General features: G+C 38.9%; 1 protein-coding gene across 3 annotated transcripts in view; it reads right to left on the bottom strand.

Moving 5' to 3' along the window:
- ankfn1b (ankyrin repeat and fibronectin type III domain containing 1b) overlaps positions 1-25,857 on the bottom strand; it is a 212,083-nt gene that overhangs the window by 33,145 nt on the left and 153,081 nt on the right. For all 3 annotated transcript variants that reach the window (XM_074663682.1, XM_074663681.1, XM_074663683.1), the window contains 3 exons: positions 22,938-23,060; positions 1,051-1,270; positions 637-844 (listed from right to left, as the gene is read on the bottom strand). In XM_074663682.1, the coding sequence (XP_074519783.1) occupies positions 637-844; positions 1,051-1,270; positions 22,938-23,060 (551 nt within the window). The remainder of the gene's footprint in view (positions 1-636; positions 845-1,050; positions 1,271-22,937; positions 23,061-25,857) is intronic.

Here is a 25,857-nt window from a genome sequence, read left to right as displayed (position 1 = left end):
GTAACTCAAATACAACCTGTACCATCAAAGGAGCCATTTTGCCTAAGCTCACCTGGATAAAAGTCATTCCAGAGCCAAAAAATCTACTTTATCTTCACAGTTAAGTTTTTTTTTTTTTTTTTTAGTTTAATTTTAATTTAATTTTGCAGTTTAAGGTGTGGTGTGATAGTCTATTACTTTTTTTTTAAATTGCAAAATTTTATAAAATCTTGTATTTAAAAAAATAAAAGATTTTTTTTGTTAATTTTAATAATTCAAAAAAATTGAAATAAAAAATATAAACTTAAACATAGTTCTAAAAATATAAATTAAATAAATATAAATTAAAAAATATAAACATATAATTTTTTTATATTTAATATAAATATAAAATCTAAAAATAATCACATTTTTTACAATTCGGGAAAAAAGGAAAATAGTAAAAAAATAAAAAATTATAAAAAATAATTGTAAAAATGTAAAAGATTTGAAGAAATTAAAAAATAATTGAAATTTTATAAATTTGCAAAGACTTTTTTTTTTTTTCTCAGATTTGTCTTTTGCAAGTTTCAAGTCCAGTTTGACGAAAAATCTTCAGATTTTTCTGTGAAAGATGGAGAATAATCGTTTAACGCCACCTCTGGTTCAGATACTCACAGTGCGGGCTCTCTTTGGCGCCTGCTCTCAGTAAGAGCTTGGCCATGGGCACATTGTTTGTCATGATGGCGATATCGAGAGGAAGGAGGCCTTCGCTGTTTGGGGTGTTGAGGTCCAGCTCCTCCAGACTGTACTGGGACAGCAGCAGCTGAACCAGGTCCAGTTCCTGGTGCTCCACAGCCTCAAAGAGGGCGTCACTGCTCTGGAACTGATAAACAAAGAAAGATCAACAAAGAAGAAGAGGATCAGGTTATTTATCTTAGGTCTGCTCGATAAAGCGAGCTGGATGATGGTGTGTTTCTGAGGTTCTGGGTCGATCCTGGTCTCTCCTGGTCTATATGTTTTCTCAGACTATTTTTAGCCCGCAGTGTTCCCTGGATTATTATTTTTTCCCTTCTCGTCTCTCTGACTTACTATGGTGGTTTTGCGCAGCCTCTCCTTGTCCCCCCCCCGTCCTGACACCACGCTGTCCTCCAGGGCGGGGGGGTTGGTGCCCACACGGAACTTTCCAGACAAGTTGCGGTAGAGGCGGCGGGCCGCGCTTGGCGAGGACAGGCTTGCCGCCTTGCGGGTTGGGGCTGGCTGGTGGGCCTGGTCCCCCCTCATGGGCTGCGTCATCTTGGCAGAGTCGGCCCTGCAGGAGAAGAGACAGGGAAGACGACGGTTAGAAAAAAAAGCAAACGTGATATCTGATCAGCTGAATCAGCGCTTTGACTTTCAGCCCCGTCTCTCTCTTTTCATCCTTTCATTTATCACCGTTTCCATCATGTCATCTCTTTCTCTTCAGCTCCTGAAGAGCGGCATCTCTCGCCGCTGGTGTCTTGGCATCGCTGGTATTGCAGCTATGCCGGCCCTCTCCACTCTGCCATGGGAACTACATACATGACACGGTGTTTGTAGGGTGAGTCTGGTCCTTGGCGTTCACACACACTCTCAACTGCTGACGGGGATGTCAACAGGACTCTACAGGCGACGCTGACAGACTCCTTTACAGGTCCCATTAAAGACAACTGAATTCTTCAAGGACGTACTTTTCAACAGCTTTCTCACCTCCTACCCCTAACTTTGGTATCGTTTGAACTCCATCCTCTTATCACCTTATCCTCTTTCTGTTTCCCTGCTCCCCTTGTACTTTCTTATCACCAGATTACCTCACATTTCTCTCTGATATCCTTTTCCTCGTCTTCACTTTCCCCTTCACGCCAGGGACTGGGCCAGGATTTCAGTTTTGGGTGGGCCAGACAAATTTTGTGTGGGCCTGAAGTTGCACAAGTTTGTAGATGTTTAATTATAAAATATAATAGCTGGTAATAATGTTACTATATGAGGTTTTAAAGCTGATTTTTTTTTTTTTTTACCTTTAATAAACATTTTTGCATTATAAATAAGTTGTTAGAGCAGGAATATTAACCACATTAAAATAAAATAAAATAAATACAAATCTAAAGTTTTTCCCAGAATAATGTTGTGATTTTGCCAACATGAAACTGAATGTTTCATAACTCTTTTTTTTCCCACAGACTTAAAAAACATAGCTTATTTTACAAAGACAGAGCATCTAACTCTAACAAAATAAACACTAAGTGACCAAATTTTTAAAATAATAATATATATTTTTTTAAAAGAATTATTAAATGAAATAAAATAAGATTGATAAAACAAATAAACTAAATTAACCAAAATAATGAAAAAATATTAAAATAAAGTGTAATTTAATAAAATAAAAAAATTAAAATAAAATATGAAATTGAACAAAACAAATTAAATTAAATTATCTAATAAATTAAATTATTAAATCAATTAAAGAAAATAAACTGAAGTAAAATAAAATAAAATTAAATTGAATTAAATCAAATAATGAAATGAAATGAAATGAAATTATTAAATAAAAAGAAAAGAAAAGAAAAATAAAGTTTGGGTTGGGCCTGGGACCTTTGGGCCCACCCATAATGCCGCCCCTGCTTCACACCCTTCTTTGCAGTATGACTGGAACCAAAGAGATCATAACTGTAAAATACTGAAATGAAAGCTGTACATTTCTGGGATTCCCTGATCTAATCTTAGAGACGCTGCAGAAACTGAAAGGTCATGACTTGAATCCCCGTAAAGGTCACCATGGTTCAGACTCTGTGTTCTTTTGAAATCCTTGGGAAATGGCAGCTTGCTATCAGTCGCTCAGGAAAACACCATCAGTTAAACACTGCAAATGTAAATGTTGTTCTTTAAAAGCAACGCTCTGAGCGGGGGCAGGCCGGGGTTGAGCAAAGTAAATAAAGGTTGAGTTACGCTGGGCCATCGCACCATGTGCCAAGAAGTATCACACAGGCCAAGAACAGATTTGTCAAGGTGAGAACATCTGTAGGAAAAATGTTATTTATACTCACGCTCCACTACGGACGTGTGAGCCCACACGAGCACACACACACACACTAACACACACAAACCCTCCCCAACACATGCAGTTTGTACAACAGCTGATGGCGGCCCACATTGTAGACTTTAAAGCAGCTCCAAGCCCCCGCAACAAGCCCTTTTTCACAGCGCCGATACACCGAAAATACCCCCGATCCCCGTCCCTTCCCGCTCTGTCCCATCCATCTCCACTCCATCCCGTAATAGAGGTTTTATTTTAGACATCCTCGTGTTCCCGGCTGGGCCTAACCTATTCCAGGGTTCCAGATAAAGCGCGGCAGGTATTTGGAATAATTTTTCCATGGGCCTGGCCCGGAAGATAAAACAAGAGATATATTTGTAATGCGTGTGCCGGTATCCCATTTCAAAGAGAAAGCCCACTGGAATCCAGCCCCGGGCTTATTGTTATTTGCCTGAGATGGAACAGACAAACTTTTTCTGCCAGCAGGACGGAGCCCCATCACTCTCTGACGACATTAGGGAGTGAGCAGCACGGCCACCGTGTGTGTGTCTTTACTTTTTAATTGATGCTGATTCCTACACGTGAGACTTGGATATCATTCACCATAAAGTGCTGCTGTGTTTGTAAAGTTCAAAAACAATCTTAAAGTTAAAAAGGCATTTAAGACATATCTTCCGAGTTATGACCAACAGAGAGTAAAGATGCTGAGAAATTAATCACTGTCTCTTCATTTCTACTGTTAGTTCATAAGCAGAGGTCTGCAACTTTTACTTTCAAAGGAGCCAATTTGCCTCAGCTCACCTGGGTTCAAGTCATTTCAAAGCCACAAAATCTATTTTATCTTTACTACAAAGATTATAAAGTACATAAAATTATACCTATTTCAAGACATTGCAAAAATTTCAAGTAGGCACACATTAATTTTTTTTTTTTCAAAAATTTGAATAGTTCTGAAAATTTTGAAATGGAATAATTTGCTCTTTTTTTTTAAATTAAGAAACAAAAAAAATCTTAACAACAAAGATTATAGAGAACATTAAATAATTCCTATTTCAGAAAATGTAAAATTTCAGAAATGGCACACATTTCATTTTCTTTTATTTAAAAAGTTTTTTTTTTTTTTTTAATTGAGAGTTACAAAAATTATCTTCACAACAAGGATTATAAAATTATTCTTTTTTCTAAATTTTTTAAATTTCAGAGGTGGCACACATTTCAGTATTTTTTTTTTCAAGAATTTGCAATAATTCTTTAAATTTTGAAATTAAATAATTTGCTTATTTTTTTAAAAAAATTGAGAAAGTGAAAAGTTATTCTCACAACAAAGATTATAAAGTACATAAAATAATTCCTATTTAAAAAAAAAAAAAAAAAATTCAGAAATAGCACACATTTTGATTTAAAAAAATGGCAATAATTCTTAAAATTTTTGAATTGTATAATTTGCTAATTTAAAAAAAATTGAGAAAGACAAACATTTGCAATGATCCCCCAAGAAAAAATAAATAAAACTGCGCATTTGCAGAAATTAAAAAAAAAAAAAAACAGAAAAAAAAACCAAATTTTTTGAAATTTCAAAAAAATTGTCAAAATTAACAAAATTTTAAAATTTGCAACAATTTTAAAATTCTGAAAGAATATGTGAATTTGATAACATACATCATCATTTTAAACACAATACTTTTAGTTTTTTGCCAATGTCCTGCCACTTATCAAGCATGTATGTTAACCTGGCACATTTGCAGTTTAATGAATTATCAATCATAAATTGATGATTGATCAACTGATATTGATTCCTGCAAAGAAGTCAAAGACTTGCATGAGGCTCCAGAGCTGCATATTGCAGACCTTTGGTCATGGCACTTTAATTCCAGCTCCCTTTGCAAACCTCAGTCTGAGTGCGTTTCATTTACAGTGGAAGCAGATTTCTGTAACACTGTGACACACAGAAGACAGGGCTGGTTGCTTTGATGAGGGCTTTGTGCTCTGCAGCCAATCACCAACAGCTCCTCACCGAACAGCTCGTTATGGTTTCATTACTGCCTGCAAGCTTCATCTATGATCCTCTGTCAATAAACTCTGTCAGTGATATCTTGCAGATTCACAGAGGAAAATAAATGGGGTTTCCCATGACTGCTTAACCATTCAAGTCAGTATCATAATGTTTCTGTTGATGAGAAAAATAGTTATTCTCTCCTTTATTTTATCTACTGCTTTAATGTTTTTCCACTGGCTCCACTTTCACTTCTTCAACAGAGAAATTACACTCATACCTTTGTTATATAACCTTCAATTACTACCAATGAGTTGTTCTCTCAGAACCAAACTGTATAAACAGAGACACAATAAAAAAATATGTGTTTAGCTGAGTGTCATATTCACAGTAACACAATGAGGGTCTTTTTTCTAGGGATAAAAAGTGGGAGCTCGTACGACAGAAGACAAGAGGCCCTAGTGAAGATCCCTGAGGAACCCCACGGCTGTAGTATTCCTCTTAATAAAGTCAAAACTGTTTTATCAGGTAGCTTTGGAAGCAACACGCTCACTCTGTATTTTACTTAAACATTGAGTCGAGTATTTAAACTGAACGAAACTGACAACAGAAGCTGGCTGCTGAAGTTTAAGGAGCGATACAAACCAGACACAATTTTATTGACACCTTCACCATCTTGAAGGCATTGCTGTTGGACCAAAACGACCACTGCTACAAAAATCTGAATAAATGACCAGAGATCAAAGCCCCAAACGGTCTATGTCACACAGTTTCCGATGGTTTTACCAGGTTGGGAAACAGGAAGAAATTGTTCTGGGAAACCAAAGTCTCCACCAAAACCCAGACTCCATGTTTGGCCCCCAATCAATCCCACATCAAATACTGCCAGCCTGCTGCAGCCAGACTGCATGAGCCCAACAAACAATCAACACCCCCATGCAGCAAACACACATTCACACAGCATTCTGTGTTACTGTAGCTCGTATCAGCCAGTTTACACAAACAGTTCAGTCGTCCAGACGGTGAGTCACGTATCAGCAGATTCTACTCTTAAACATGCAGACACAGCACAGGGAGCCTGGAGTTTGTGAGAGAACCTACATGGGAAAGACCTTTGATTGAAGCAAACGTTAAAGAAAAGTGCAGAATTTCTGAGATGTCTTCGCACGCTAAGAAGCAGCCACAAGTATGCACATAGCAGCTTGTAACGTAAGCGCACAGAGAGAAATCTTAGACACACTTCAAAGCAAATCAACGAACTGGCAGAGGAGGGGAAAGTGTTGGTGAGTCAGACGACTCCGGGTTAATGTTTCAGCTTTTCAGTGACACGATAAGAACTGATGAATCTGTCCAATCTGCTGTCATCAGCAGAGGTTGAACCACACACTCACACACACACTGTAAAAAATAATTTGTTGATTCAACGTATCTCACTCAAGTCATCTTGCTGCTTTGGCTAAGTTAATTCAACTTAATAAGAACTAGAAAAATGGTCAAGGGAACTACAAAAGATGTTAGTTGAACTTAATTCACCAAGTTTTTACGGCAAAGTGATTTTTGTTGTGATGGTGTTTTGTAACCGTGAGTGAGGAGGGCACGCTGTGGATATGAGACCCTGCTGTAAATGAAGAGGTTGCACAGAGGGAAGTCACTGAAGTCATTCCAGAGCCATAAAATCAACTTTAATTTCACAATACAGTTATAAAGTAAATTAAATTATATTCCTGTTTCAAAAGATTTTGACCAGCAAAAATTCTACAATTTGATTTTTTTTTTAATTACACAAATTTCAGTGCAATTTTGCAATAGTTCCCAAATTTCAAAACTGAATACATTTGCAAAAACTTCAAAAAATTTGGGAAATGCAAAATTTGAAAAAAAAAAAAAAGGTCCTGAAAAATGAAAATTCCATAATTTTCAAGATTTAAAAAAAAAAAAGAATTTTGCAGAATTTACGACCCTAAACGTAAATAATGAAAAAAAGAGATGACAAAAATTCAATTTTTTAAGATTTCAAAAAATTTGGAACATTACCCAAACCACTAGACCATCTGCACTCTGTAAGTTTTTGATTTCTAATAAATTTGTAAAATTAAAAAAATAGAAAATTAATAAATAAAATTAATAGATACATTTAAATTAAATAAATACATTTAAAATAAAAAAATACAAAATCAAAAATTTATAAAAGTTACAAAAATAATTAAAAAGGTAAATTAAAAATTACAAATTTACAAAAGTTAAAAAAAAAATTTTTTTAAAAAAGCAAAAAATTTAGAAATTGAGACAACTTGAAAAATGTTCCAAATAATTCAAAAATTTGCAAGAATTTAAAAAAAGTACATTTTTAAGAAATAGTGAAGTTTAATAAATTGCAAAAATGTCAAAACTATTGAAAGGAATACTTGAATATGATAATATATTTAAATTTTTGCTCAACTCTTGCTCTTGCAACATATAAAACATGTTTATGAAGCTGGCACGTTAGCATCAATGCAAATGAATCCATCCACACAGAATTAAAATCTGTATTTTCTTCCAGATTAGTCTTTTTGTAGATGTAGTTATCTTCCCAGGGCTGTAAAACTTGAGGTTAGCCACACGTGCATGGAAAGTTGGTGGGCTGTTGATGTTGTAGGAGGTGAAGTAGAGCGGTGGCAGGCTTTATTGACAGATGGGATGAAGATTTAGTTCAACTTAATGTAAACACATGATTTTATTTAGTGTCAGTGTCTTTAGACATCAATACCTTCTGTAAGAAAAATAAAAATTATTTATTTCAATAATATTTTTTACAGCTACAAGGAGCCACTGCAAAGGAGTCAAAGAGCCGCAGGTTGAAGACCCGTGTTTTAGAACAAAAAATGAAATCACTTTTTACAGTGCACTCATGGAAACACACATATCTGTCACGACTGTCAATATGATTAAATTTCCAAACTTGAGTCTGTATCTTGGTGAGTTTGTAATGAAATTATCCACAGTAACGAGACACCTGTACTGTTCTGGTCTTTCGTTTTCCTCAAGATTGGACGCTCACGCTCATGATATACGCTTTTGTTTCTCTCGCCCTACCTGTCACTTAAAGTTACGAAAGCTTGACATTTGCTGAAGCAAACTTTGGACAATCTTTGAAAACTCTAAAACAATCACAAGTTCAAATCTTCAAACGAGCCGACTGCCGTGATAAAACATGAGAGAAATGTGAAATTTCATGAGCTGAAAAAGTTCTGGCTGAAGCTTGGAGGGTCTATAAATACAGGTAGCACTCTTTACACCACACACACAAACAGCACACAGAGTTTAAAGCTTCATGTTTTGTTGGCTGTGTGATTATGTGTGTGTGCATTAGTGTGTAGCTGCCAGGAAAACACATGGACTGATGCCCATGAGAGTGTGCGTGAGTGTTTCTGCAGACAAAGAAACAAACACAGAGAACATGAAGGTAACTTTAACACCATCACAAAAACAGCAACACTAGTTTCTTTAAAATACAGCTGAAGGTGGGTTTTCAGCTTTTTCTGAGCAGAGACTGAAAGTCTGAGGAATTGACTTTCCACGAAAAGCAGCAGGAGAAAAGAGAAGCAGAAAAAACCCAACGAGTTTGGAGGCAGAGTCGTGACCCAGTGCAGGCTTCTAGGTCCTGTTCCTGCATCAGTGGCTGGCAGGGTGTGAAGGGAAGGGATGTTATAAAACTGCAAACTTTTTTTGTCATAGAAAAACAGTCAACAACCCAGAGTGCAGGATGATTTAACTAGGTTATATTTCATTAATCCTGAATTAGCTGTTTTGGTGGAGAGGCTGTGGCACAGTGGAAGAGTCAATCCATTCTTAATCAAGGTGAGGGTTCAATTGTATGTCCCGGTTTTGGTTTGTTGAAGTGTCTTTCTATTTACAGTACTACACAAATACAAACAGGTTTGCATGAATATTAAACCATCTAACCAGCTAGTAAAGATAATTTTTTTCTTGTTTTTAACGAGCGTTTTTCTCCTCTTCTCCTTGTTTTCCTCTTTCTTTCCTCCTTTCACCCCCTGAAGGATCAGACCTTTTCAGCGAAATTGTTTGGTCGTAAACTACCTGCACTCTGGATGCCCATTGCGTCTTTTTGTTCAGTAATATATTGTTGATCCTATAGAAATCATTACTCATTCATGCAAAAAAAAAGAGATAAAAAGATTTATTTTTTATTTTGCTGACTGCTCTTGGGGGCCCCCTAGTGGCTGGGAGGCCCTAGGCAGGCGCTCAGTTCGCTCATGCTTTGGGCGAGGGCCTGGGAATCTACTTGGTACCAATTTTTGGTACTTTTTTCTGTGTTTATGTGGTAATAATTATTATTCATTCATTTTCTTTTCTTTTCCACTTTTCCTGTTCCTGATAGCTAGAGCCTTTCCCAGCTTCTTAGGGCGACTGGTCGCCAGTCAATCACAGAGCAGACACAGAGACAACCTTTCAAAAACACTCACACCTACGGACAACCTACCCAGAGTTTTTTTTAATCCAACATATTTACTCTTCAATACATAAACTTGTAATGCTGTGTTCATGTCCAATATGGAAAACAGCCTTCTGTTCTATTCTCTCACAGCCACAAGGATGCGTCTAGGTACCTGAACATGGTACCATTTAGAATAGAAAATACTTTATTAATTATCCCCAAGGGGAAATTCAGGAGGAGTCACAGAAGCAATCAAGAAAACAGAAGTAAGAAAGAGTATAGAAAGTGCAAAAAGCTCCGTAAGAAAATAGATGCTGACAGCTTGTCCATCATTGTCCAGTCAGCCAGCCTCCACCTCCACAGGGTCCAGGACTGAGCTTCTTCAGCAGTCTGTTCAGTCTCTGTCTCCTGGATCCTGTCAGCTCACAGCAGGTGAAGCTCTTCCAATGTGGCGTTGGTGTCTGGTGTTAGCTCTGTTAGCCATGTCTGTGAATAGCATGATGCTACTCTGCCTTCTGGTATTCCCTCTGTTGCTGGGTTAGCACAGCTAGCTCGTCCATCTTATTGGAGATAGCTCTTAAGTTCCCAATAACGATGGATGGAAGGACAGGTCCATGTCGTCGCTTCTTAGCTCACACCTGAGAACCAGCACGTCGTCCTCACCTCCTTCTCCTCACCTTGTGGGGAACCATCTGGCCTAGCACCAGTTAGCATTAACATGCTACAGGCTGCTAACTGCTGATTTCTCATGTAAACAATGCAGCCATGGTTACATGTAGGATCTCCAGACAAACACAGGAGAAAAAATAGTAAAAATATCACTTAAGACAAAACCAAATTTGGTGTTCATGACAAAAAAATAACGCTGGGAGAAACACAGCTTAAATACTAATTTACACTTTTGAATATCTGCATTTTTTACTAGATATCTTTCCAGCAGCTCCTTCGTACCACTTAGTGTCAGATTTTTGAGTCTTTCCCACACAGTTTTCTGATGTTGCCCCTCCTCAAGGTCAGCTGTGGAGCGACAGGACTTCATGAACCCCCTCATCAGGGTTTACTTTACTGCCCTGCAGCCTCGTACGTCTCTGCTGCCTGTTGGTGTGTGTCTAATCGTGTTTATGGCACACAGGCCCAGATGACCGTTTGTATTCGCTGACGTGAACTACACCGCTCGTCTGCTCGGGTCAGCTCTCGTAAAATAAACAAAGAACTGGAGGTGACTGGACGGACGGAGAGGGAGACACGGAAAAAGGCAGAGAGTGGCACCAGAAGGACAGTGCGCTCTGAAAACAGAGGAGGGGGGGGCTGCACACACACACACACACACACACACACACACACACGCATGCTCACACACACAGGCAGAGTACGCTGGCTGCTCTAAATGTGGCTTGTAGAAGGAAATTCTGAAATCTGAGTCTTGGCACCAGACAGGCTGGAAGCAGGCAGGCTGCTGGACGCAGAGCGGGGAGAGGGAAAGGGAGAAACGGGGATTGGGGGGCAGTATCACCAGAATTCATAGAGCAGTCTCCTCTGTTTGGGTCTTATCAGCTTATAGGAACAGGAGGCCACGCCGGCTCTGTGACCTGCAGTGCCTCGTGTGCTCTCAGTTGGCATAGAAACACAACAAACGCACATCCACGCTCATATACCGAACCATGTAAACGTGAAGCCCTGAGATCCCGTCACAGTGCTCTTCAGGGCCGTATTTTAAGGATGAGATTTTATTGAGGGATATCGAAACATTTGCTAAAACCATCCTCTGTCTCTGGAGCCCTGAGGTGTCTCCGCTGATGGATGAGACTTCCAGATGTGCACGGGAAACTTGCCTGGAAGCTCTGTCACTATCAGCACATTGTTGACACGGGCCGTAGTGTTGGGATGATGTTCTTGTGGTACGAGGCGTCAGAGGAAAGCGGCATCGTTGTACCATTGTACGGGTTTGAAGCCAAAATACCCTCATCACATGTGCCGCCATTGGCAGCCAGAGTCTGCGCAGTAGAGACTGTGAGCCGGTGACAATAATCCTAATCTCGTCTTGACCCCCCCCGATTTATTTACAATCCCCGAAAAAAATTACACAAGAATGTCAGCTGTAAATCATCACTAAAAGTGACATAAGGCCTCATTTTTGACCTTGTATAACTAATGAAAAAAAAACTTTTCAGAAAAAAGAGGACTGGAATACAAGACAGCCAAATGATATCTTCAAATCACCACAACAATCAGACGTGAAAAACATTCCTATGAGGTGTATTAATTTTTAAAAGTTTGACCACAGCCCATCTGGAATGACTGGGGAGATGGATTTTTTGACCTATTCGGCAGCCAGCCACCAGGGGGAGCAGTTTTTGTGGCAACCATAGACTGTAAAATAATATAGAAGTCATCTTGCTTGGCTCAAAGTGAGGTCTCCACAAAAACTGCTCCCCCTGGTGACTGGCTGCCGAATAGGTCAAAAAATTCCATCTCCCCAGTCATTCCAGATGGGCTGTGGTCAAACTTTCGAAAATTAATACACCTGGTAGGAATGTTTCTCACGTCTGATTGTTGTGGTGATTTGAAGATGTCATTTGGCTGCCTTGTATTCTAGTACTTTTTTTTCTGAAAAGTTTTGTTTTCATTAGTTATATGAGGTTAAAATCGAGGTTTTACGTAGGGATGGGTACCTTTCACATTTAAAACGATACGGTACCGATGCCCGGTACCTGGCAATCGGTATCAGTACTCAACGGTACCAATTTTCAGTACTTTTTTGTGTCAATGTGGTAAAAAATATCAGTTTGTTTAATAATAAAGTATAGTTTTTTTTTAATTTGACATATTTACTCTTCAATATATAACCTTGCAATGCTGTGTTCATGTCCAGCATGGAAAATAACCTACTCTTCCACTCCCTCACAGTCACAAGGATGCGTTTAGGTACCTAAACATGGTACTTTTTGATTTTACATGAATCGATAACCGGTACTTTTGACAGGATTTGGTCGGTACCTGTAAAAGTACCTAATTCAGTACCCATCCCTAGTTTTACGCCACCTTCAACAACGATTGACAGCTGACGATCTTGTGTATTTTTTTCACTCAAATTCTCCCAGAATCCCTCACAGTCTTGACTGTGCAAACTGCTTCAATGGCGGTGCCTGTGACTGGGGAATTTTGGCTCTAAAACTGTATGATGGTAAATGGCGAAGCCACGCTGTCCACTCTGTAAACAGTTTATGGTGGCGACCAAAGACTGTATCAAACATGGACATAACCTCCGCGACATCACCTGTGGTACTTGAAACCTTGAAATGGAGCCGATCTGGCAATGCAGCCACATGACCTGAGCTGTGTCTCTGATTGGACAATCAAACGATCTTAATAACTTATAAACTGCCCAGTTAGAGAAGAATTCACTCACTGTACAGTGTGTGCTGATAGTGACATTAGTGTATCACCATTTTTTTAACAGTGTATGCACTCAGAGGATGTGATTATCAGGACAACGTTTTTCTGACCTGTCTTTGTTTAGAGCTGCTCACCCTGCTCTCTCTGATCGTGATACGTCCTTGGTTACGTTTTCCACATCTGCTCTTAGTCACACCTCGTCAGAACATGGGTGAAGTGGAAAACCCTGGAGGCATCCTGCTTTTATTTATGCTTTCAGCTCATACGTGACTGACTTTGAAGTGTGAGGCGTGTGCGTAATTGGGGAGTCAGAAGACGCGGCGGACGCCAGGTACATTCCATACCATGCTCCTACCGTGCTCGCCGCTCTTTATCTCTCCTATTTCTGGTCCTCCCTTTTATCTTGTCCTCTTCTTCTCACTCTCTCCGGCTCCCTCGGGACGTCGGCAGAGAAAGAGTGGGCGGCCGCTGTATGTTTAACCTTTGAAGTGTTCCCGCTGGGCCGAGCAAGGCCTGCCACCTGTTGGCTCTGTGTGTGTGTGTGTGAGTGTGTGTGTGTATGCAGAGGTAAATCTCTCTAATTTTGATGAGCAGAGACAACAGCGGAGTCACCATGGGGATGTGGCGGCGGGCGGCGGCCGGCGTTCTCAGGAGGGGGGGGTTCTAAGGTGGGATCACACTGACACAAACACACACACACCCCTCCTCTGTCAGTGGGTTGGTGACACCATGTCTCCCACGGCGATCGTGGGCCCAGCCTGGGTGGCTCCAGGCCTTCTGTGTCTCTCAGTGTGTGTGTGTGTGTGAGACACCAAAGGGGTCCCTGCCTGGGCCGCCATATGCCACCCACCCAGCCAGGGAGAGGAGAGGGGTGGGGGCGACCCCTGGCCACTGAAGCCACCAGTTGGCCAATTCTCTCAGTCACACGCCGGCCGGGCGCCATGTTTAAAGTCCCACGGCTGTTTATTTGGGATGAGACGGAGGGTGGAGCGCGGGTGGGGGGGTAGTGATCCTGAATATGATCAACCTCTCTGCTGGTTGGATACACGCTGCGTGGAGCTCCTGGAGTCTGAAAGTGAAGAGCTGACCCTTTCCTGCCTGATACAGGGTTACACCTGATACTTTGCACTGAAAGCATTAAGCATCTGGACTCTTCTACTACAGAGCCACACTGTCGTAAAACCAGAAATCACTGAGGATTCTGGATAGACCTGGGACAATAGTCAATAAATCAATTAATCGTTCAATAAATAAAATGAATTCAATAATTTTGTCAGCCTCAATATATCACCATGTGCGTGCATGTTTGTTTTTGTAGTTTTGGAGCATTTAGAGAAACTAACCTGGATGATGGATATTTGAAAGTTATTGATATTCCAATTACACTAGTAAAAAATACTCATGAGAAATAAACATTTACTGTATTAGAAAGGGTGTATTGCATTATTATGATAAATATTTTTGATGCTAAAACTGTCAATGACAGTGGCAGTGACAAACTGTGTTTACAGGAAATATTTTGAAGATCATTTTAACCCATGCAGTGATTTCCACTTCAGAGTCACGTCTGATTTTAACGTAGTGCTACTGGAGAGCCTGGAGGTCCAACTTCGGCTCATGGCTGTGTCCTTTTTAGAGATTTAAATATTAAAAAATTGAATATTTCTTTTATTCTTTATTTGTTAAATATATGTTTATTATTTTATCATTATTATTGTTTTAATTATTGTTGTTTTATTATTATTATTATTATTATATAACTAAATCATTTAATAATGATATATTATTAAATTATTTTTTATTATTATTATCATTATTTTTATTATTATTATTATTATTATTATTATTATTATTATTATTATTATTATTATTATTATTATCATTATTATATAACTAAATCATATAATAATAATTTATTATTAAATTATTTTTATTATTATTATTATTATCATTATCATTATTATTATTATTATTATAGATATATTATTATAGATATATTATACATTATACATTTATTATATATTTTTATTTTTATTATTCTATTTTATTTTTATCTCATATCTTATTTTACTTGTTTTCACTTATGTTCGCACCTCACTCCATTTTGCACTGACCGAATGGCTTTTGTAATGTCGTTGTACTTGCTGCAATGACAAAAAAATTCTATTCTATTCTTTTCTATTCTATTCTATATTCCTTTCTTAAGCTAATGTTATGCTAACATTGCAGTACTCAGAAGCCATATAATGTAGCTTCTGAATACTGCAATGTTAGCTTATCATAGCTAATGTAGCTAATGCAGCTCCTGAATGCAGCTTATCAATCGTTTATGAAATGCAGATTGTTTGCTGTAAATTTGTCAACCTGATCTCACATCAGTGTCGCTGTAGCTGTTGCTATCGCGGCATTGGGTGGATCATTAAAACAAGGTTTTTTTTTTTAAAATCATATCCTTAATCTTAGTCTTTGTTTACAAGTTGGATTTGGAAAAAGTTGAGATGTCAGATTCTCTGAATAAATCTTACAAACTGACTCAATGTGATGTGTATTTATAGAATCCAGGCTCGTGATATAATCTGTAAACATCATCATCATCATCATCATCATTTCGCTTCTTCACTTGGTCTGGGGTTAAAGAAGCAAACAAAAAATTGCAAAAAATTGGAAATACCAAAGAATCGCAATTCAAATTGGATCAATTAAAAACATGGCTAATGCTAATGTGGAGTAGCAAAAGACTGGATACCTGAAAACAACAATGGGTATCTTGTGAAATTCGTCAAACCCTTTCGTTTCCATTGAGTCTCCCTTTGTTTTCGAAGGACTGTGTAACCCTTCACCCTGATCTTGCACGTGCAAAACCAAGGGCTAATGGATAAAATTGGGATTGTGAAAGAAACAGATCCATCCCGATGACGACGCCTTTGGTTTGATGGTCCTCTGTTAAACGTGTTAGCAGGAAGAGGTCGAACAAAGACTGTGGGAGAAACTTTGTTGACTGATTGAGTTTGAAGTGGGAGAAAGAAATCATAAATAAAGAGAGGCTAAGAGTGCACTGACTTCCTCTCTACTGGCCCTCGCCGCGCTCCTGTTCCTTTGAGCATGACGTGGGCGTGGAGCTCGGCACTACCTGAGCTTCCTATCTCGATCTGTTCACCATTTTCCAGGAGTCGTCTCAAACCACAAGCCTCCTGGGTCCTCAGCTGATTTTCTGTCTGCCTCTGACCCTGAACGCAGCCCTCACACACACACACACACACACACACTGGGTACAGAGGTGCAGTTTGCCTTGGTTGTCTTTTTTTCAGCTTATACACAACACATGGAGCCGTGCTAACCCTCTGACCTACACACACACACACTCTCACACACTCTACATTAAGCTGCTTTTTTTCCTCCTGTACTTTCATTCCCTAACTTCTCTCTTTCCTCGCTCCGTCCAGTTTTCTTTGCTCTTCGTCACTCACTCTGGCTGTCTCTCTTCATCAACTTTTCAATCCGTCTTTTCATCCACTTCAGTCTCAATCATTCTCACTCCTCCTCCTCCTCCTCCTCTTCTTACCTATTTCAGTCTCCTCTAACATCCCACTTCTTCGCCTCCCCCTCCTCTCCTCCAGCCTCCCCCCTCCTGTCTCTGTGTCTGTGCGCTGAGTTGAGGTTTGGAGTGGAAACCAGAGTATCAAGTCGGAGACACACAGGACAGGAGGGAGCCAGCCTCATAAATCTCCCTCAGTGCAGCACGCAGCATCCAGTGCGTGAGTGTGTGATACATTCAAGAGCATGTGTGTGTGTGTGTGTGTGTGTGTGTGTGTGTGTGTGTGTGTGTCTCGATGTTGCTCACAGAAATGAAGCAAATTAACACAAAAATGAAGGTTACATATATTACTGCTCAACTGCATTACTTCCAACAACAAAGCAACTTTCAGGCACGTTCATGTTGGTTATTAACAGTCACTACATCTACATGCAGTCATTAACCCTTTCATATCCATAATATTAGCAATAATCCAGTTACACACGGCTATGTAAACACCAACAATCGTTTTTTAAAACCAGAATCTGCTCAAATATGTATTTAAAAACCTGAAAATTACCCCTGGATTCCTCCTTTTCTAACCTGAATATTTGGTCATGTACACTCCTGTTCTGTTTGCAAGGGATCTTGGTCTTTTGAGTACAGGAAATTAACTGTGCTGCTGCTGCTGCTGCTGTTGTTGTTGTTGCTGTTGTTGTTGTTGTTGTTGTTGTTGTTACTGTTGCTGTTGCTATGGTTACAAGATGAAGAAGCAGAAAGACACACATTGTGTCATGATGTTTCCTGTGAGTCGCTGTTTAAACGTTTTTGAAATTTTGAAATTTGAGAAAAAAAGAACATTAAAAAATTGCAAAATTGTCAAAAAGAGGAAATAACAAAAAAATGAACATCAAACAAATGCAAAAAAATTTTATTTTAAAATGTTGAATTTTGAGGAATTTGTAAAAAATTCAAAAATTTAAACAAAAAAAATTCAAACAATTATGCAAATTTTCATTTTTTTAAGGTTTCCTTGAATTTGATACTATATACATTGATAATGTAGCTCAACTCATCAATTTATTTTGTTATCTGAAATTTTGAGAAAAAATGAATATTAAAAAAATTGCAAAATTGACAAAAATGTTAAAATAAAAAATGAAATAAAAAACTGCAAAAATATAAAAGTTTTGAATTTTCAGAAATTTGTAGAAATTCCAAAATTTCATATTTTTCTTAATCAAAATTTCAAACAATTTAGCAAAAAAGTCAATTTCTTGAATTTGATACTTCAGATAATGGAGTTCAACTCATCAATTTTTGTTGTTTTCAACAATTTAGAATTTTGAGAAAAAATTATTTAAAAAAATGCACAATTGTCAAAAAATTCTTAATTACAAAAAATGAAATTTAAAGAATCGCAAAACTTTTAAAATTTGAATTTTCTGAAATTTGTCAAAATTTCAAAAATGTATAAAAATCTAAAAACAATCAAAATTTTAAACAATTTTGCAAAATTTTCATTTTTTTTCAGGTTCCCTTGAATTTGATACTATATCTTGATAATGTAGCTCAACTCATCAATTTTTCTTGTTCTCTAATGTCTTGCCAGTGACCTTGCAGAGCAGATGGACCTGCCTGATCCAGTTTCTGAAATCCTGCAGATCCATCTTGCCAGGCTCCATTGACCAATGATTTTACTCGGCTAAATTCTGACCGACCCAATCAGGGAAGAGAGGCGAGAGCTGTAGAAGTGACGAGCAGACGTGACGTCAGCAGACTTTTGAACTTGTCAGCGTTCCTTTGATTCTTAAGTTCATTTTACAGAAACAGCAGCAGTCGTCTAACGCCATTATCACAGCTGTTTCTTGTGTTCCTGTTGTTGTTCGTCTATTATTTCCGTGGCTTGATGGATTGGTCTGTGGTGGTGTGCCAATCAGAACGGTCGTCCAATCACCAGCTGCTGATTTTTTGAAAGGTCCCACCTCTGAAAACTAATCCTAAGAGCTGCTACCCAGATGGACTAGTGAAATATTTCTGATGTAGCCTATGTTTTGGCCCAATCTAGACTGAAACTTTGCACATTTCTTCTGATTTCTAGTTCCATGGGACGGGAATAAAACCAGGCCTGTTCTGGTTTCTGAGCTGCAGTAAGTGTAACATTTGGACTGGGATTGTCTTACGACTATAACCTCTTTGCAAAACCTTCCAAGTCTCTGTGTGTCCAAACTTTTAAACCTTAAACACAGTCTGAGGATCTGAGGATGATGTAATATTAAATCAGCCACGAATCAAAAGTAAGACGTCACACACACACGCCAGAATAAGCAGTGATCAATCCCATTCTTCCGCCGTCTCTAACGGTAAAGTCTGATCAGAATTCTTAAAAAGAAAAATTATGACGATCTATAACCGCCTCATTTGTCCGTCTGGTTTGAACTGACAGCTCTCAGGCGCTGGAGAAAGGAAAAGTCTGAAGAGAGGATGAAAAAGAAAGAGCTGGGAGTATTAAATGAAATTAGAACCAAATGAGGCGAGTGGCAAAGTCTCCAAAACCACTTTACACCCGGGCCTCTCGAGCATTGCCCTCCTTTTCCACCCAGACTTTGGTGATTCCTCTTTGAGCGCAGCTCATTGGGATTACAGAGATGGTAACTTCCTCTTATCAGTTATAGAAAAGCGAGGTCTCTTTCCCTGTCAGCATCTAGATTAAGAAATCATCCAGCTCCACTTCCATTTCCACCTGGTTCGAGCATTGAACGCCGTACAGCTCGTCGATGTTTAAGTAGTTATGTATAGAGTTTCCTCTCCAGGCGTGCAGCAGGGAGCTGTTCTGGGAAATAAAAACTGCTTGGCTGTCACGCGTGGCTGAATCTAGATCGTACTCCAGGGTGTATGACTGGAACTACCTCTCTGTCACCACGAGAGGATGTGGAAATAAAGACTTATTTACTGGAGCAGACTCAGTGTCCCTTTATAACCCAGGTACTGTCAGTGCAGGATGTCTCCCGCATGAGGCGCAGGACGTTTGTTTGGCTGAGAGATTCAGTCCAGATACCACAGAAATTATTTTATAATGTAGAAATCCTGCAGAGAAGAAGACTGCAGTCGGATTAAAAAGGCTGTAAAATGGACGTAATGATCCAAACTTTCTTTTATTTCTGCTCTCAAAAGAGAAATCTCCGTATTACGTCACATATACGTTGTAATTTCCAACACTAATGATTTCTGGGATCAAAACATGTCTTAACAAGGAGAAACCCCCCCTCCTTTTTCCCTTTAACACCCTCCTGCTCTCTGTTTTCTCTACTTTTCCTCCACTCAAACCCTAGAGGCCTTTTACTTTGATTACTAATAACAATAACACTGCCATTATCTTTTATTATCGCATTCCCCCCACGGCCCTGCCAGCTCTTACAAACTTTGATAGAGCTACAAAACGCCTCCTGTTTCAAGCTTGTATACGAGCCGCCGCTGCTGAGAATTCCCTTAATAGCCCCACTTTGTTTGGGTATCTGACTGGAATCGACATAAACGGCAGCGGCCCACTAAATAGATAGCAAAGTGTTAAGTCACCTGAGACTGCTTTATTGCTGAGTGCTGCTGGGAGGTTTCCAGACGTATTGGTGGATAACCCTACATTTTCCACATTTCACTTTCATTAAAGACAAACGCATTCCAGTGAGAGCTTCTTTAACCGCCTCTCAGCCTCCGTCTCAGGGCACAGAGGACTCGCTATGAATAAATTGAAACAGACTGGAAAAAAGAAAACAGACAAAAATGGAAAAAATGCAACTGCAGGTTTCAATCTGAGTTTTTTTTTTGCAAGTTAGGTTTTCAGTTTGTGTATGGAGGCCCATTTCTGCCAATTAAAGAAAACAAAAATTATGAGCTAAAAAGTTATTAAAAAAATATTTTAAAAAATTATAGTGATAAGATTAAAAAGTTGAATTCATGAATTATGACTTTTGTATCTAATAGTTTCAACTTTATCTCAAAACAATGACTTTTTACCAAATAATTTCAAATTTTTATCTCCTAGTTTTGAGTTTTGTAGTCTCATAATTCTGACTTTTTGTCAAACTTACAGAGTCACATTTTTGTCACATTTAGTTTTTTTTTTTAAATACCATGATTATCCCCTTTATCTCAAAATTTCAATTCTTTGAATGTCATATCAGCTTTTTCTCATAATTTTGACTTTCTATCTTTTTAATATGACTTTTTAATCTTACAATTTTGACTTTCATCTCAAAATTTTGCCTTTTCATCTCATAATTATGACTTGAATTTTAAATTTTTGATTATTAATCTGACAAAAATGACTTTTTACCCAAAATTTCAACCTTTCATCTCGTAATTTTGATTTTTTATTATCTTATAATTATGACTGTTTGTCATAACATTTAGATTTTTAAAGATTTAGATTTTTAGATTTAGATTTTTTCTTTAAAGCCCAAAATTATCTCTAAATTATTTCTTAATTTTATCTCTAAATTTTAATTTTTTTAATCTCATAATGACTTTTTTCTCACAATTTTGACTTTCCATCGCTTAATAATGACATGAGTATCAAAATTATGATTTTTTTTAATCGCACAAAAATGACTTGTCTAAAATTTTCAACCTTTTTATCTCTAACCCTTTTTTATTTTTATCTCAACACTTTTATTTGTATTATCTCATAATTAATAAATTCATAATTAAAAAAACTAGATTTCTTTAAATTTCTTATTTATACCTTTTATTTCAAAATTTTGATTTTTATCTCATAATGACTTACTTCTCATAGTTTTGAATTTCTATTTTTTAAATTAACTTTTTTTTTCACAATTTTGACTGTTCACCTCATAATTATGACTTGAGTATCAAAATGTCTAATTTTTTAATCTCACAATAATGTCTTTTGTCTCAAAATTTCAACTTTTTATCTCAATTTTTTTATATTCTATATTCATATTTATATTTTTTATTATAAAACTTTGATTTTTTTTTAAATCTTATAATTATGACCTTTTATTCTACAGTTATGCATTTTTATCCCATATTCTTGACCTTTTTATCTCATAATTTTGACTTTTTTTAAAATTATTGTTTTTTACACTGGCAGAACTTGGCTTCCATATTTTGACCTGTTTGTCAAGTATTTAATGTCGGCGCTATCATGTCATTTTGCTGTAGCCAGATAAATTATGCAGAATGATAACACAGCTAGAAAATGGGACTACAGGAAGCGCTTCAGATGTCCAACAATGTTAAAAATGCAGCGAGCTGACTCATGGGATGTTTTCAATCGATGCTTCGTGCACATGTGTTTTCCCTCTGACCACCACGATGACTCTGCATTCCAGAGGAGCAGCACTGGTCTCGTCAGGAGCCGGCCCGACCTTGTTTCACCTCCCAGCATCCTGACTCAACCCACAACCTTGACTCTCTCCTCCCAGGTTCCTTGTTTATTATGTCACAAAAGGCCAGTCACACTCCTGTAACGGCGGCTCGCCACGGAGAAAGTCAGAATCCAGCTGTAGCCGAGCCCCCCCACCGGCGCTCTCCTAAACGAGCATGTCCAATCTACCCACTGCATTTCATTAAAACCAGACTACATCAATCAGGACCTGAACTTTAAAGGCCAGGTCCCCCTCTCCGGCAGCATGGGAGGAAAACACGGAGCTGTTAAAGTGAAGGACCTCACACTGCACACAACGCTCCCAACGCTCACACACTTAACACCACATTTCTACTGGCAGACCACACAACGCAACATCAGTCCAAGACCACACAGTGGGTCTCGTAAGGCCGACAAAAGACCTCGTAAGACCTCACACTGGGTGTTAGCATGATTCGATGGGACCTCAGAGAATCCCACACCTGTAACTCCAGAAACCGCAAAGTAACTCGACTGAGCAGCTACTGTAGTCTGCGCAGCAATTAGAAAGCTGGAAACACTTTGAAACCCGTGACTGTTTGGACATTTTTTGCTTGACCAAATTAAGTGCAAGGGAAGTGTGAGATCCGCTTTAATCCAGGTCTATTTTCCCACTGGTGAGCAAAGCATGAAAGACCAGCCAAGAACACATAGCAGGAAGCTGGAGGGGGGGATGCCAGATGGACGGACGCACGGCAGGATGGATGGGTAGATAACCAAGCAGAGGCCGAGCAGCGAGAGGGGAGACTGGGAAAGAGTCCCATGGGTGGGGACCGGGAAGGCAGCCCTTGTGATGGAAAGCTTTCAAACTCCTTTCATCAGCTGCCTGAGGACTGGAGCTTTACAAGAGCAAGATGAGCCGGCGCCACTGGAGCTGCTTGGCGCTCTTCAACGAAACCCAGACGCAGAGATGGAGCAGGAGCCTATCACCACTCGGCTCACTCTCTGCCCACGCCCCAAACACCAGCCCCCCCAATCCTCCCCAATCCACTACACAGCAAGGCCTGGGTGCAGATCTATTTCTCTCATCATGCATATTTTGACTCAGATGCTGCTTTCAAAAACATCCACTACTGCATAACATTTCTCAAAGTTCACTGCTTTACCTTCAGTTTCCAAAGATGATAAACAGACATGAATAAAGATAGCTTTTGGTCTTACCAGTCCACACTCAGAGAACGTCTCCTGTAGGACGAGGGTCTGTCTGAGGCTGTCTTCTCAGTCTTGGACACACGCTCTTTGAGGGAGAGACGGTGGGTGAATCTGGAGATCCCCGACTCCGACCTTGATGGTAGAAGAAGAAATGGACAGAATAAAACCACTGACAGGTTTAAAGCTTCAGCTTGAACTCACAACACTTTGATAATAATGTCTCTCCAATTAGCGACTTTAGCATCCGTCTTTATGCAGATGATACTCTCCTTTCTTGTTCTACTGAAATACACAATTAACTTTGTGAGATTAGGCCAGATAAATTGGTGCTTTATTGTACCTCTTTTTTTTGGGGATTGTAAGTTTGAAACAGACACATTGGATGATTTGATACGATCAGAGAAGACATTTTTGTACTTTTTTCTGTCCGCTCTTGAAACATAATTTGACACCCTAAACATGCTAAACAACTCAAAAAATTTAGCACATACCTCAGATTCGGCATAAAATTTGATATAGTACAAAAATTGACCACCAACATGTGCTCTCTAGCGCCACCTAGGCACACTAAAATGGCTCTCAATGGCAGTATAAATGTCTTAGAGTGATCTCACCAACATCAAAATGTTCGTCTCACTGAGATGCACAAATTATATGCAGACACCCCTGACCTAACTCACACAGGAAGCCAGCAATTTGCCTTTAAAATAAAATCCGGCTTAATTTTTGTGCCTCAAACAAAAGTTATCTTCTTCTAGGCCATCCATGGTATTGGCTTGAAATTTGCTCAGGTGACAGAGTGAACCCTGCTTTACAAAATATATTCAGGATTTTTTTGTTTCTCAAGCAGTTTTTGAATGACGAGCCCTCAAAGTCGGTGAACCGCTAACAAGCTTTTTCAGCTCCCCCTATTAGAATGAATGGTAGAATGATAGAACGTGCTGCAGCAGTTTGGCCTCTACACAAAAAAGTAAAAGTGGTACAGCTTTGACAAATTACATAAATAGGTTCCCGACAAAATTTGCTACAAAAATATCTGATTTTAGAGAGATGTGGTCAAAATTGTGGCATCTTTAAGGAGACGTTTCAAAAATTCAGTTTATTTGATTCCTGAGAGGGAAGTAGTTGGTGATGATGTCACTCACTGATTGAGAGTTCCGTGCAGTTGGTCATGTGACTCGCTAAAGGCGGGAAAATTGAATATGTAACACACACACACAGATTATAAAGGGATGAAACCTTGACAGTGGAAGTGAAACAAGTATGAGGGACGAGATGAAAGTGATTGAAATAAAAATTGGCGACATTTAAGTTACAATTTAGAAGATGTCTGTGTTGATGTCCGAACTTTGTTAAAGACTGGGTTTTCTTCTTTCTGTGCTCTGAATCCACCAAACCTCAGAGTCCAACTGTTTTCACTAACTGTTGTCTGTTTCGTTCCTCTGAATATTCTGACATCATCGCTAATGAGGGACACCCTATTAATTTTCAGGGCTTTAATAAATGGTTGAATGGCGCTCCTGAAGTGTAGTTCTGAGGATATAAACATCTGGTTAGCATACAGGACATGGCAGTGCAGCTTTTCAGATATGCAGTGTAATTGTTCACACACACACAGGGACAAACATTCACACTGTGGATTTATTATCTACAGTTAAGTCAAGCTTAGAAAAACCAGATAGTACGACTGTTCGTCCATGCTTAAATATTTCAGCAGTTGTCTTTCCTTTTAACGAAAACATTAACTGAGTTTTGCTGGAGTACTCGCTGGAAATGCAGCCCAAGAAGTTGATAAACTGCGTAACAATGCTGCAGCTCCCACAGGAAACATTAGGTTTCAGGGAAAGCCGCATACTTCCTGCCTAATTTTCTCCAAATCTTTTTCACAGGAATAAAAAAAAGTGAAGTCACACACATTTTAATCTCCTCTACTGGGCTGCCAATGTCCCAGCTCAACTTTTCGTTCAAAATTAAAAACAGGAAATGTAATATTTCTTCCACTCTAGCGCGGGACACATTTGATGAGACTCAGCATTGCAATATTGCGGTTGTAGCAGTGGGGACTAATCAGGACGTAATAATATTCTCTATCAAAGAGCTGGGTTCACAGATGAACACTGCTGCAGCACCGAGGAGTATGTGATGCAAATTCTCACAACTTACTGAGCAAAGGTTTTCATAAACGCAGCCAAAAAGGAGGAAACAGAGAGTGTATCCTAAAAGCAGACTGAACAGTAAAATGCACATTCGACTAATTTCCGACTGGTTCTGCCTGAGCACGTCTTTCAAATGACAGAGGATTAATACAAATGATGCCCAAGCATTGTGCAGCTTTAATCCCATACACATGCTGTTTCCATTCCATTATGAAATGATAAAATGTTCCTAATAATGACTCATACACACTTGCACACATACATAGATGTGCTCTCAACCTGAGCCAAAAAGTGTTTTAGTCTCCATGGTGAGCTCTGTTGGAGACAAGCTGCAGGGATGGTTGGATCAGGAGAGCTCGGACTACTGGGGTGCACCCTGCTACTCAAGCACAAAGCTTGTTTTTGCCATCACTGTCGTCAGTTTATGTGAGATGCTGAAGAAATAACAGCTCACATAAGGCTTTGATAAAACTGATGAAATCCTACACGAGGGTTCATGCCGTTAGCTTTGGTTACTGAGCGGTGACGTAGATGGACGACAGGGTGGTGATGCGTCCAGTTAGGTCTAATTTAATTGCCAAATTGGCGAGATGTCCCGTGCTCAGCTTTTGGCAGTCAGATAAATTAAGACTCCATATGTACCTGACGGGTAGACAGCTCGACTAAACAAAGAGGACAGCAGGTCTGAGAGCGTCCTGTCGCGTCTAGATTTGAGACATCGATTACTCAAAGGATGGAAATGGACCAAGATGTTTCCTGCATCATGGACTTAA

Source organism: Halichoeres trimaculatus, unplaced genomic scaffold (genome assembly GCF_033239565.1).
Source record: "Halichoeres trimaculatus isolate MK-OKI-2021-1 unplaced genomic scaffold, fHalTri1.1 fHalTri1_scaffold_23, whole genome shotgun sequence".
Classification (NCBI taxonomy): Eukaryota; Metazoa; Chordata; class Actinopteri; order Labriformes; family Labridae; genus Halichoeres; species Halichoeres trimaculatus.
The sequence above is the reverse complement of the archived record's forward strand: the minus strand, read 5'-3'. Positions and strand labels throughout refer to the sequence as shown.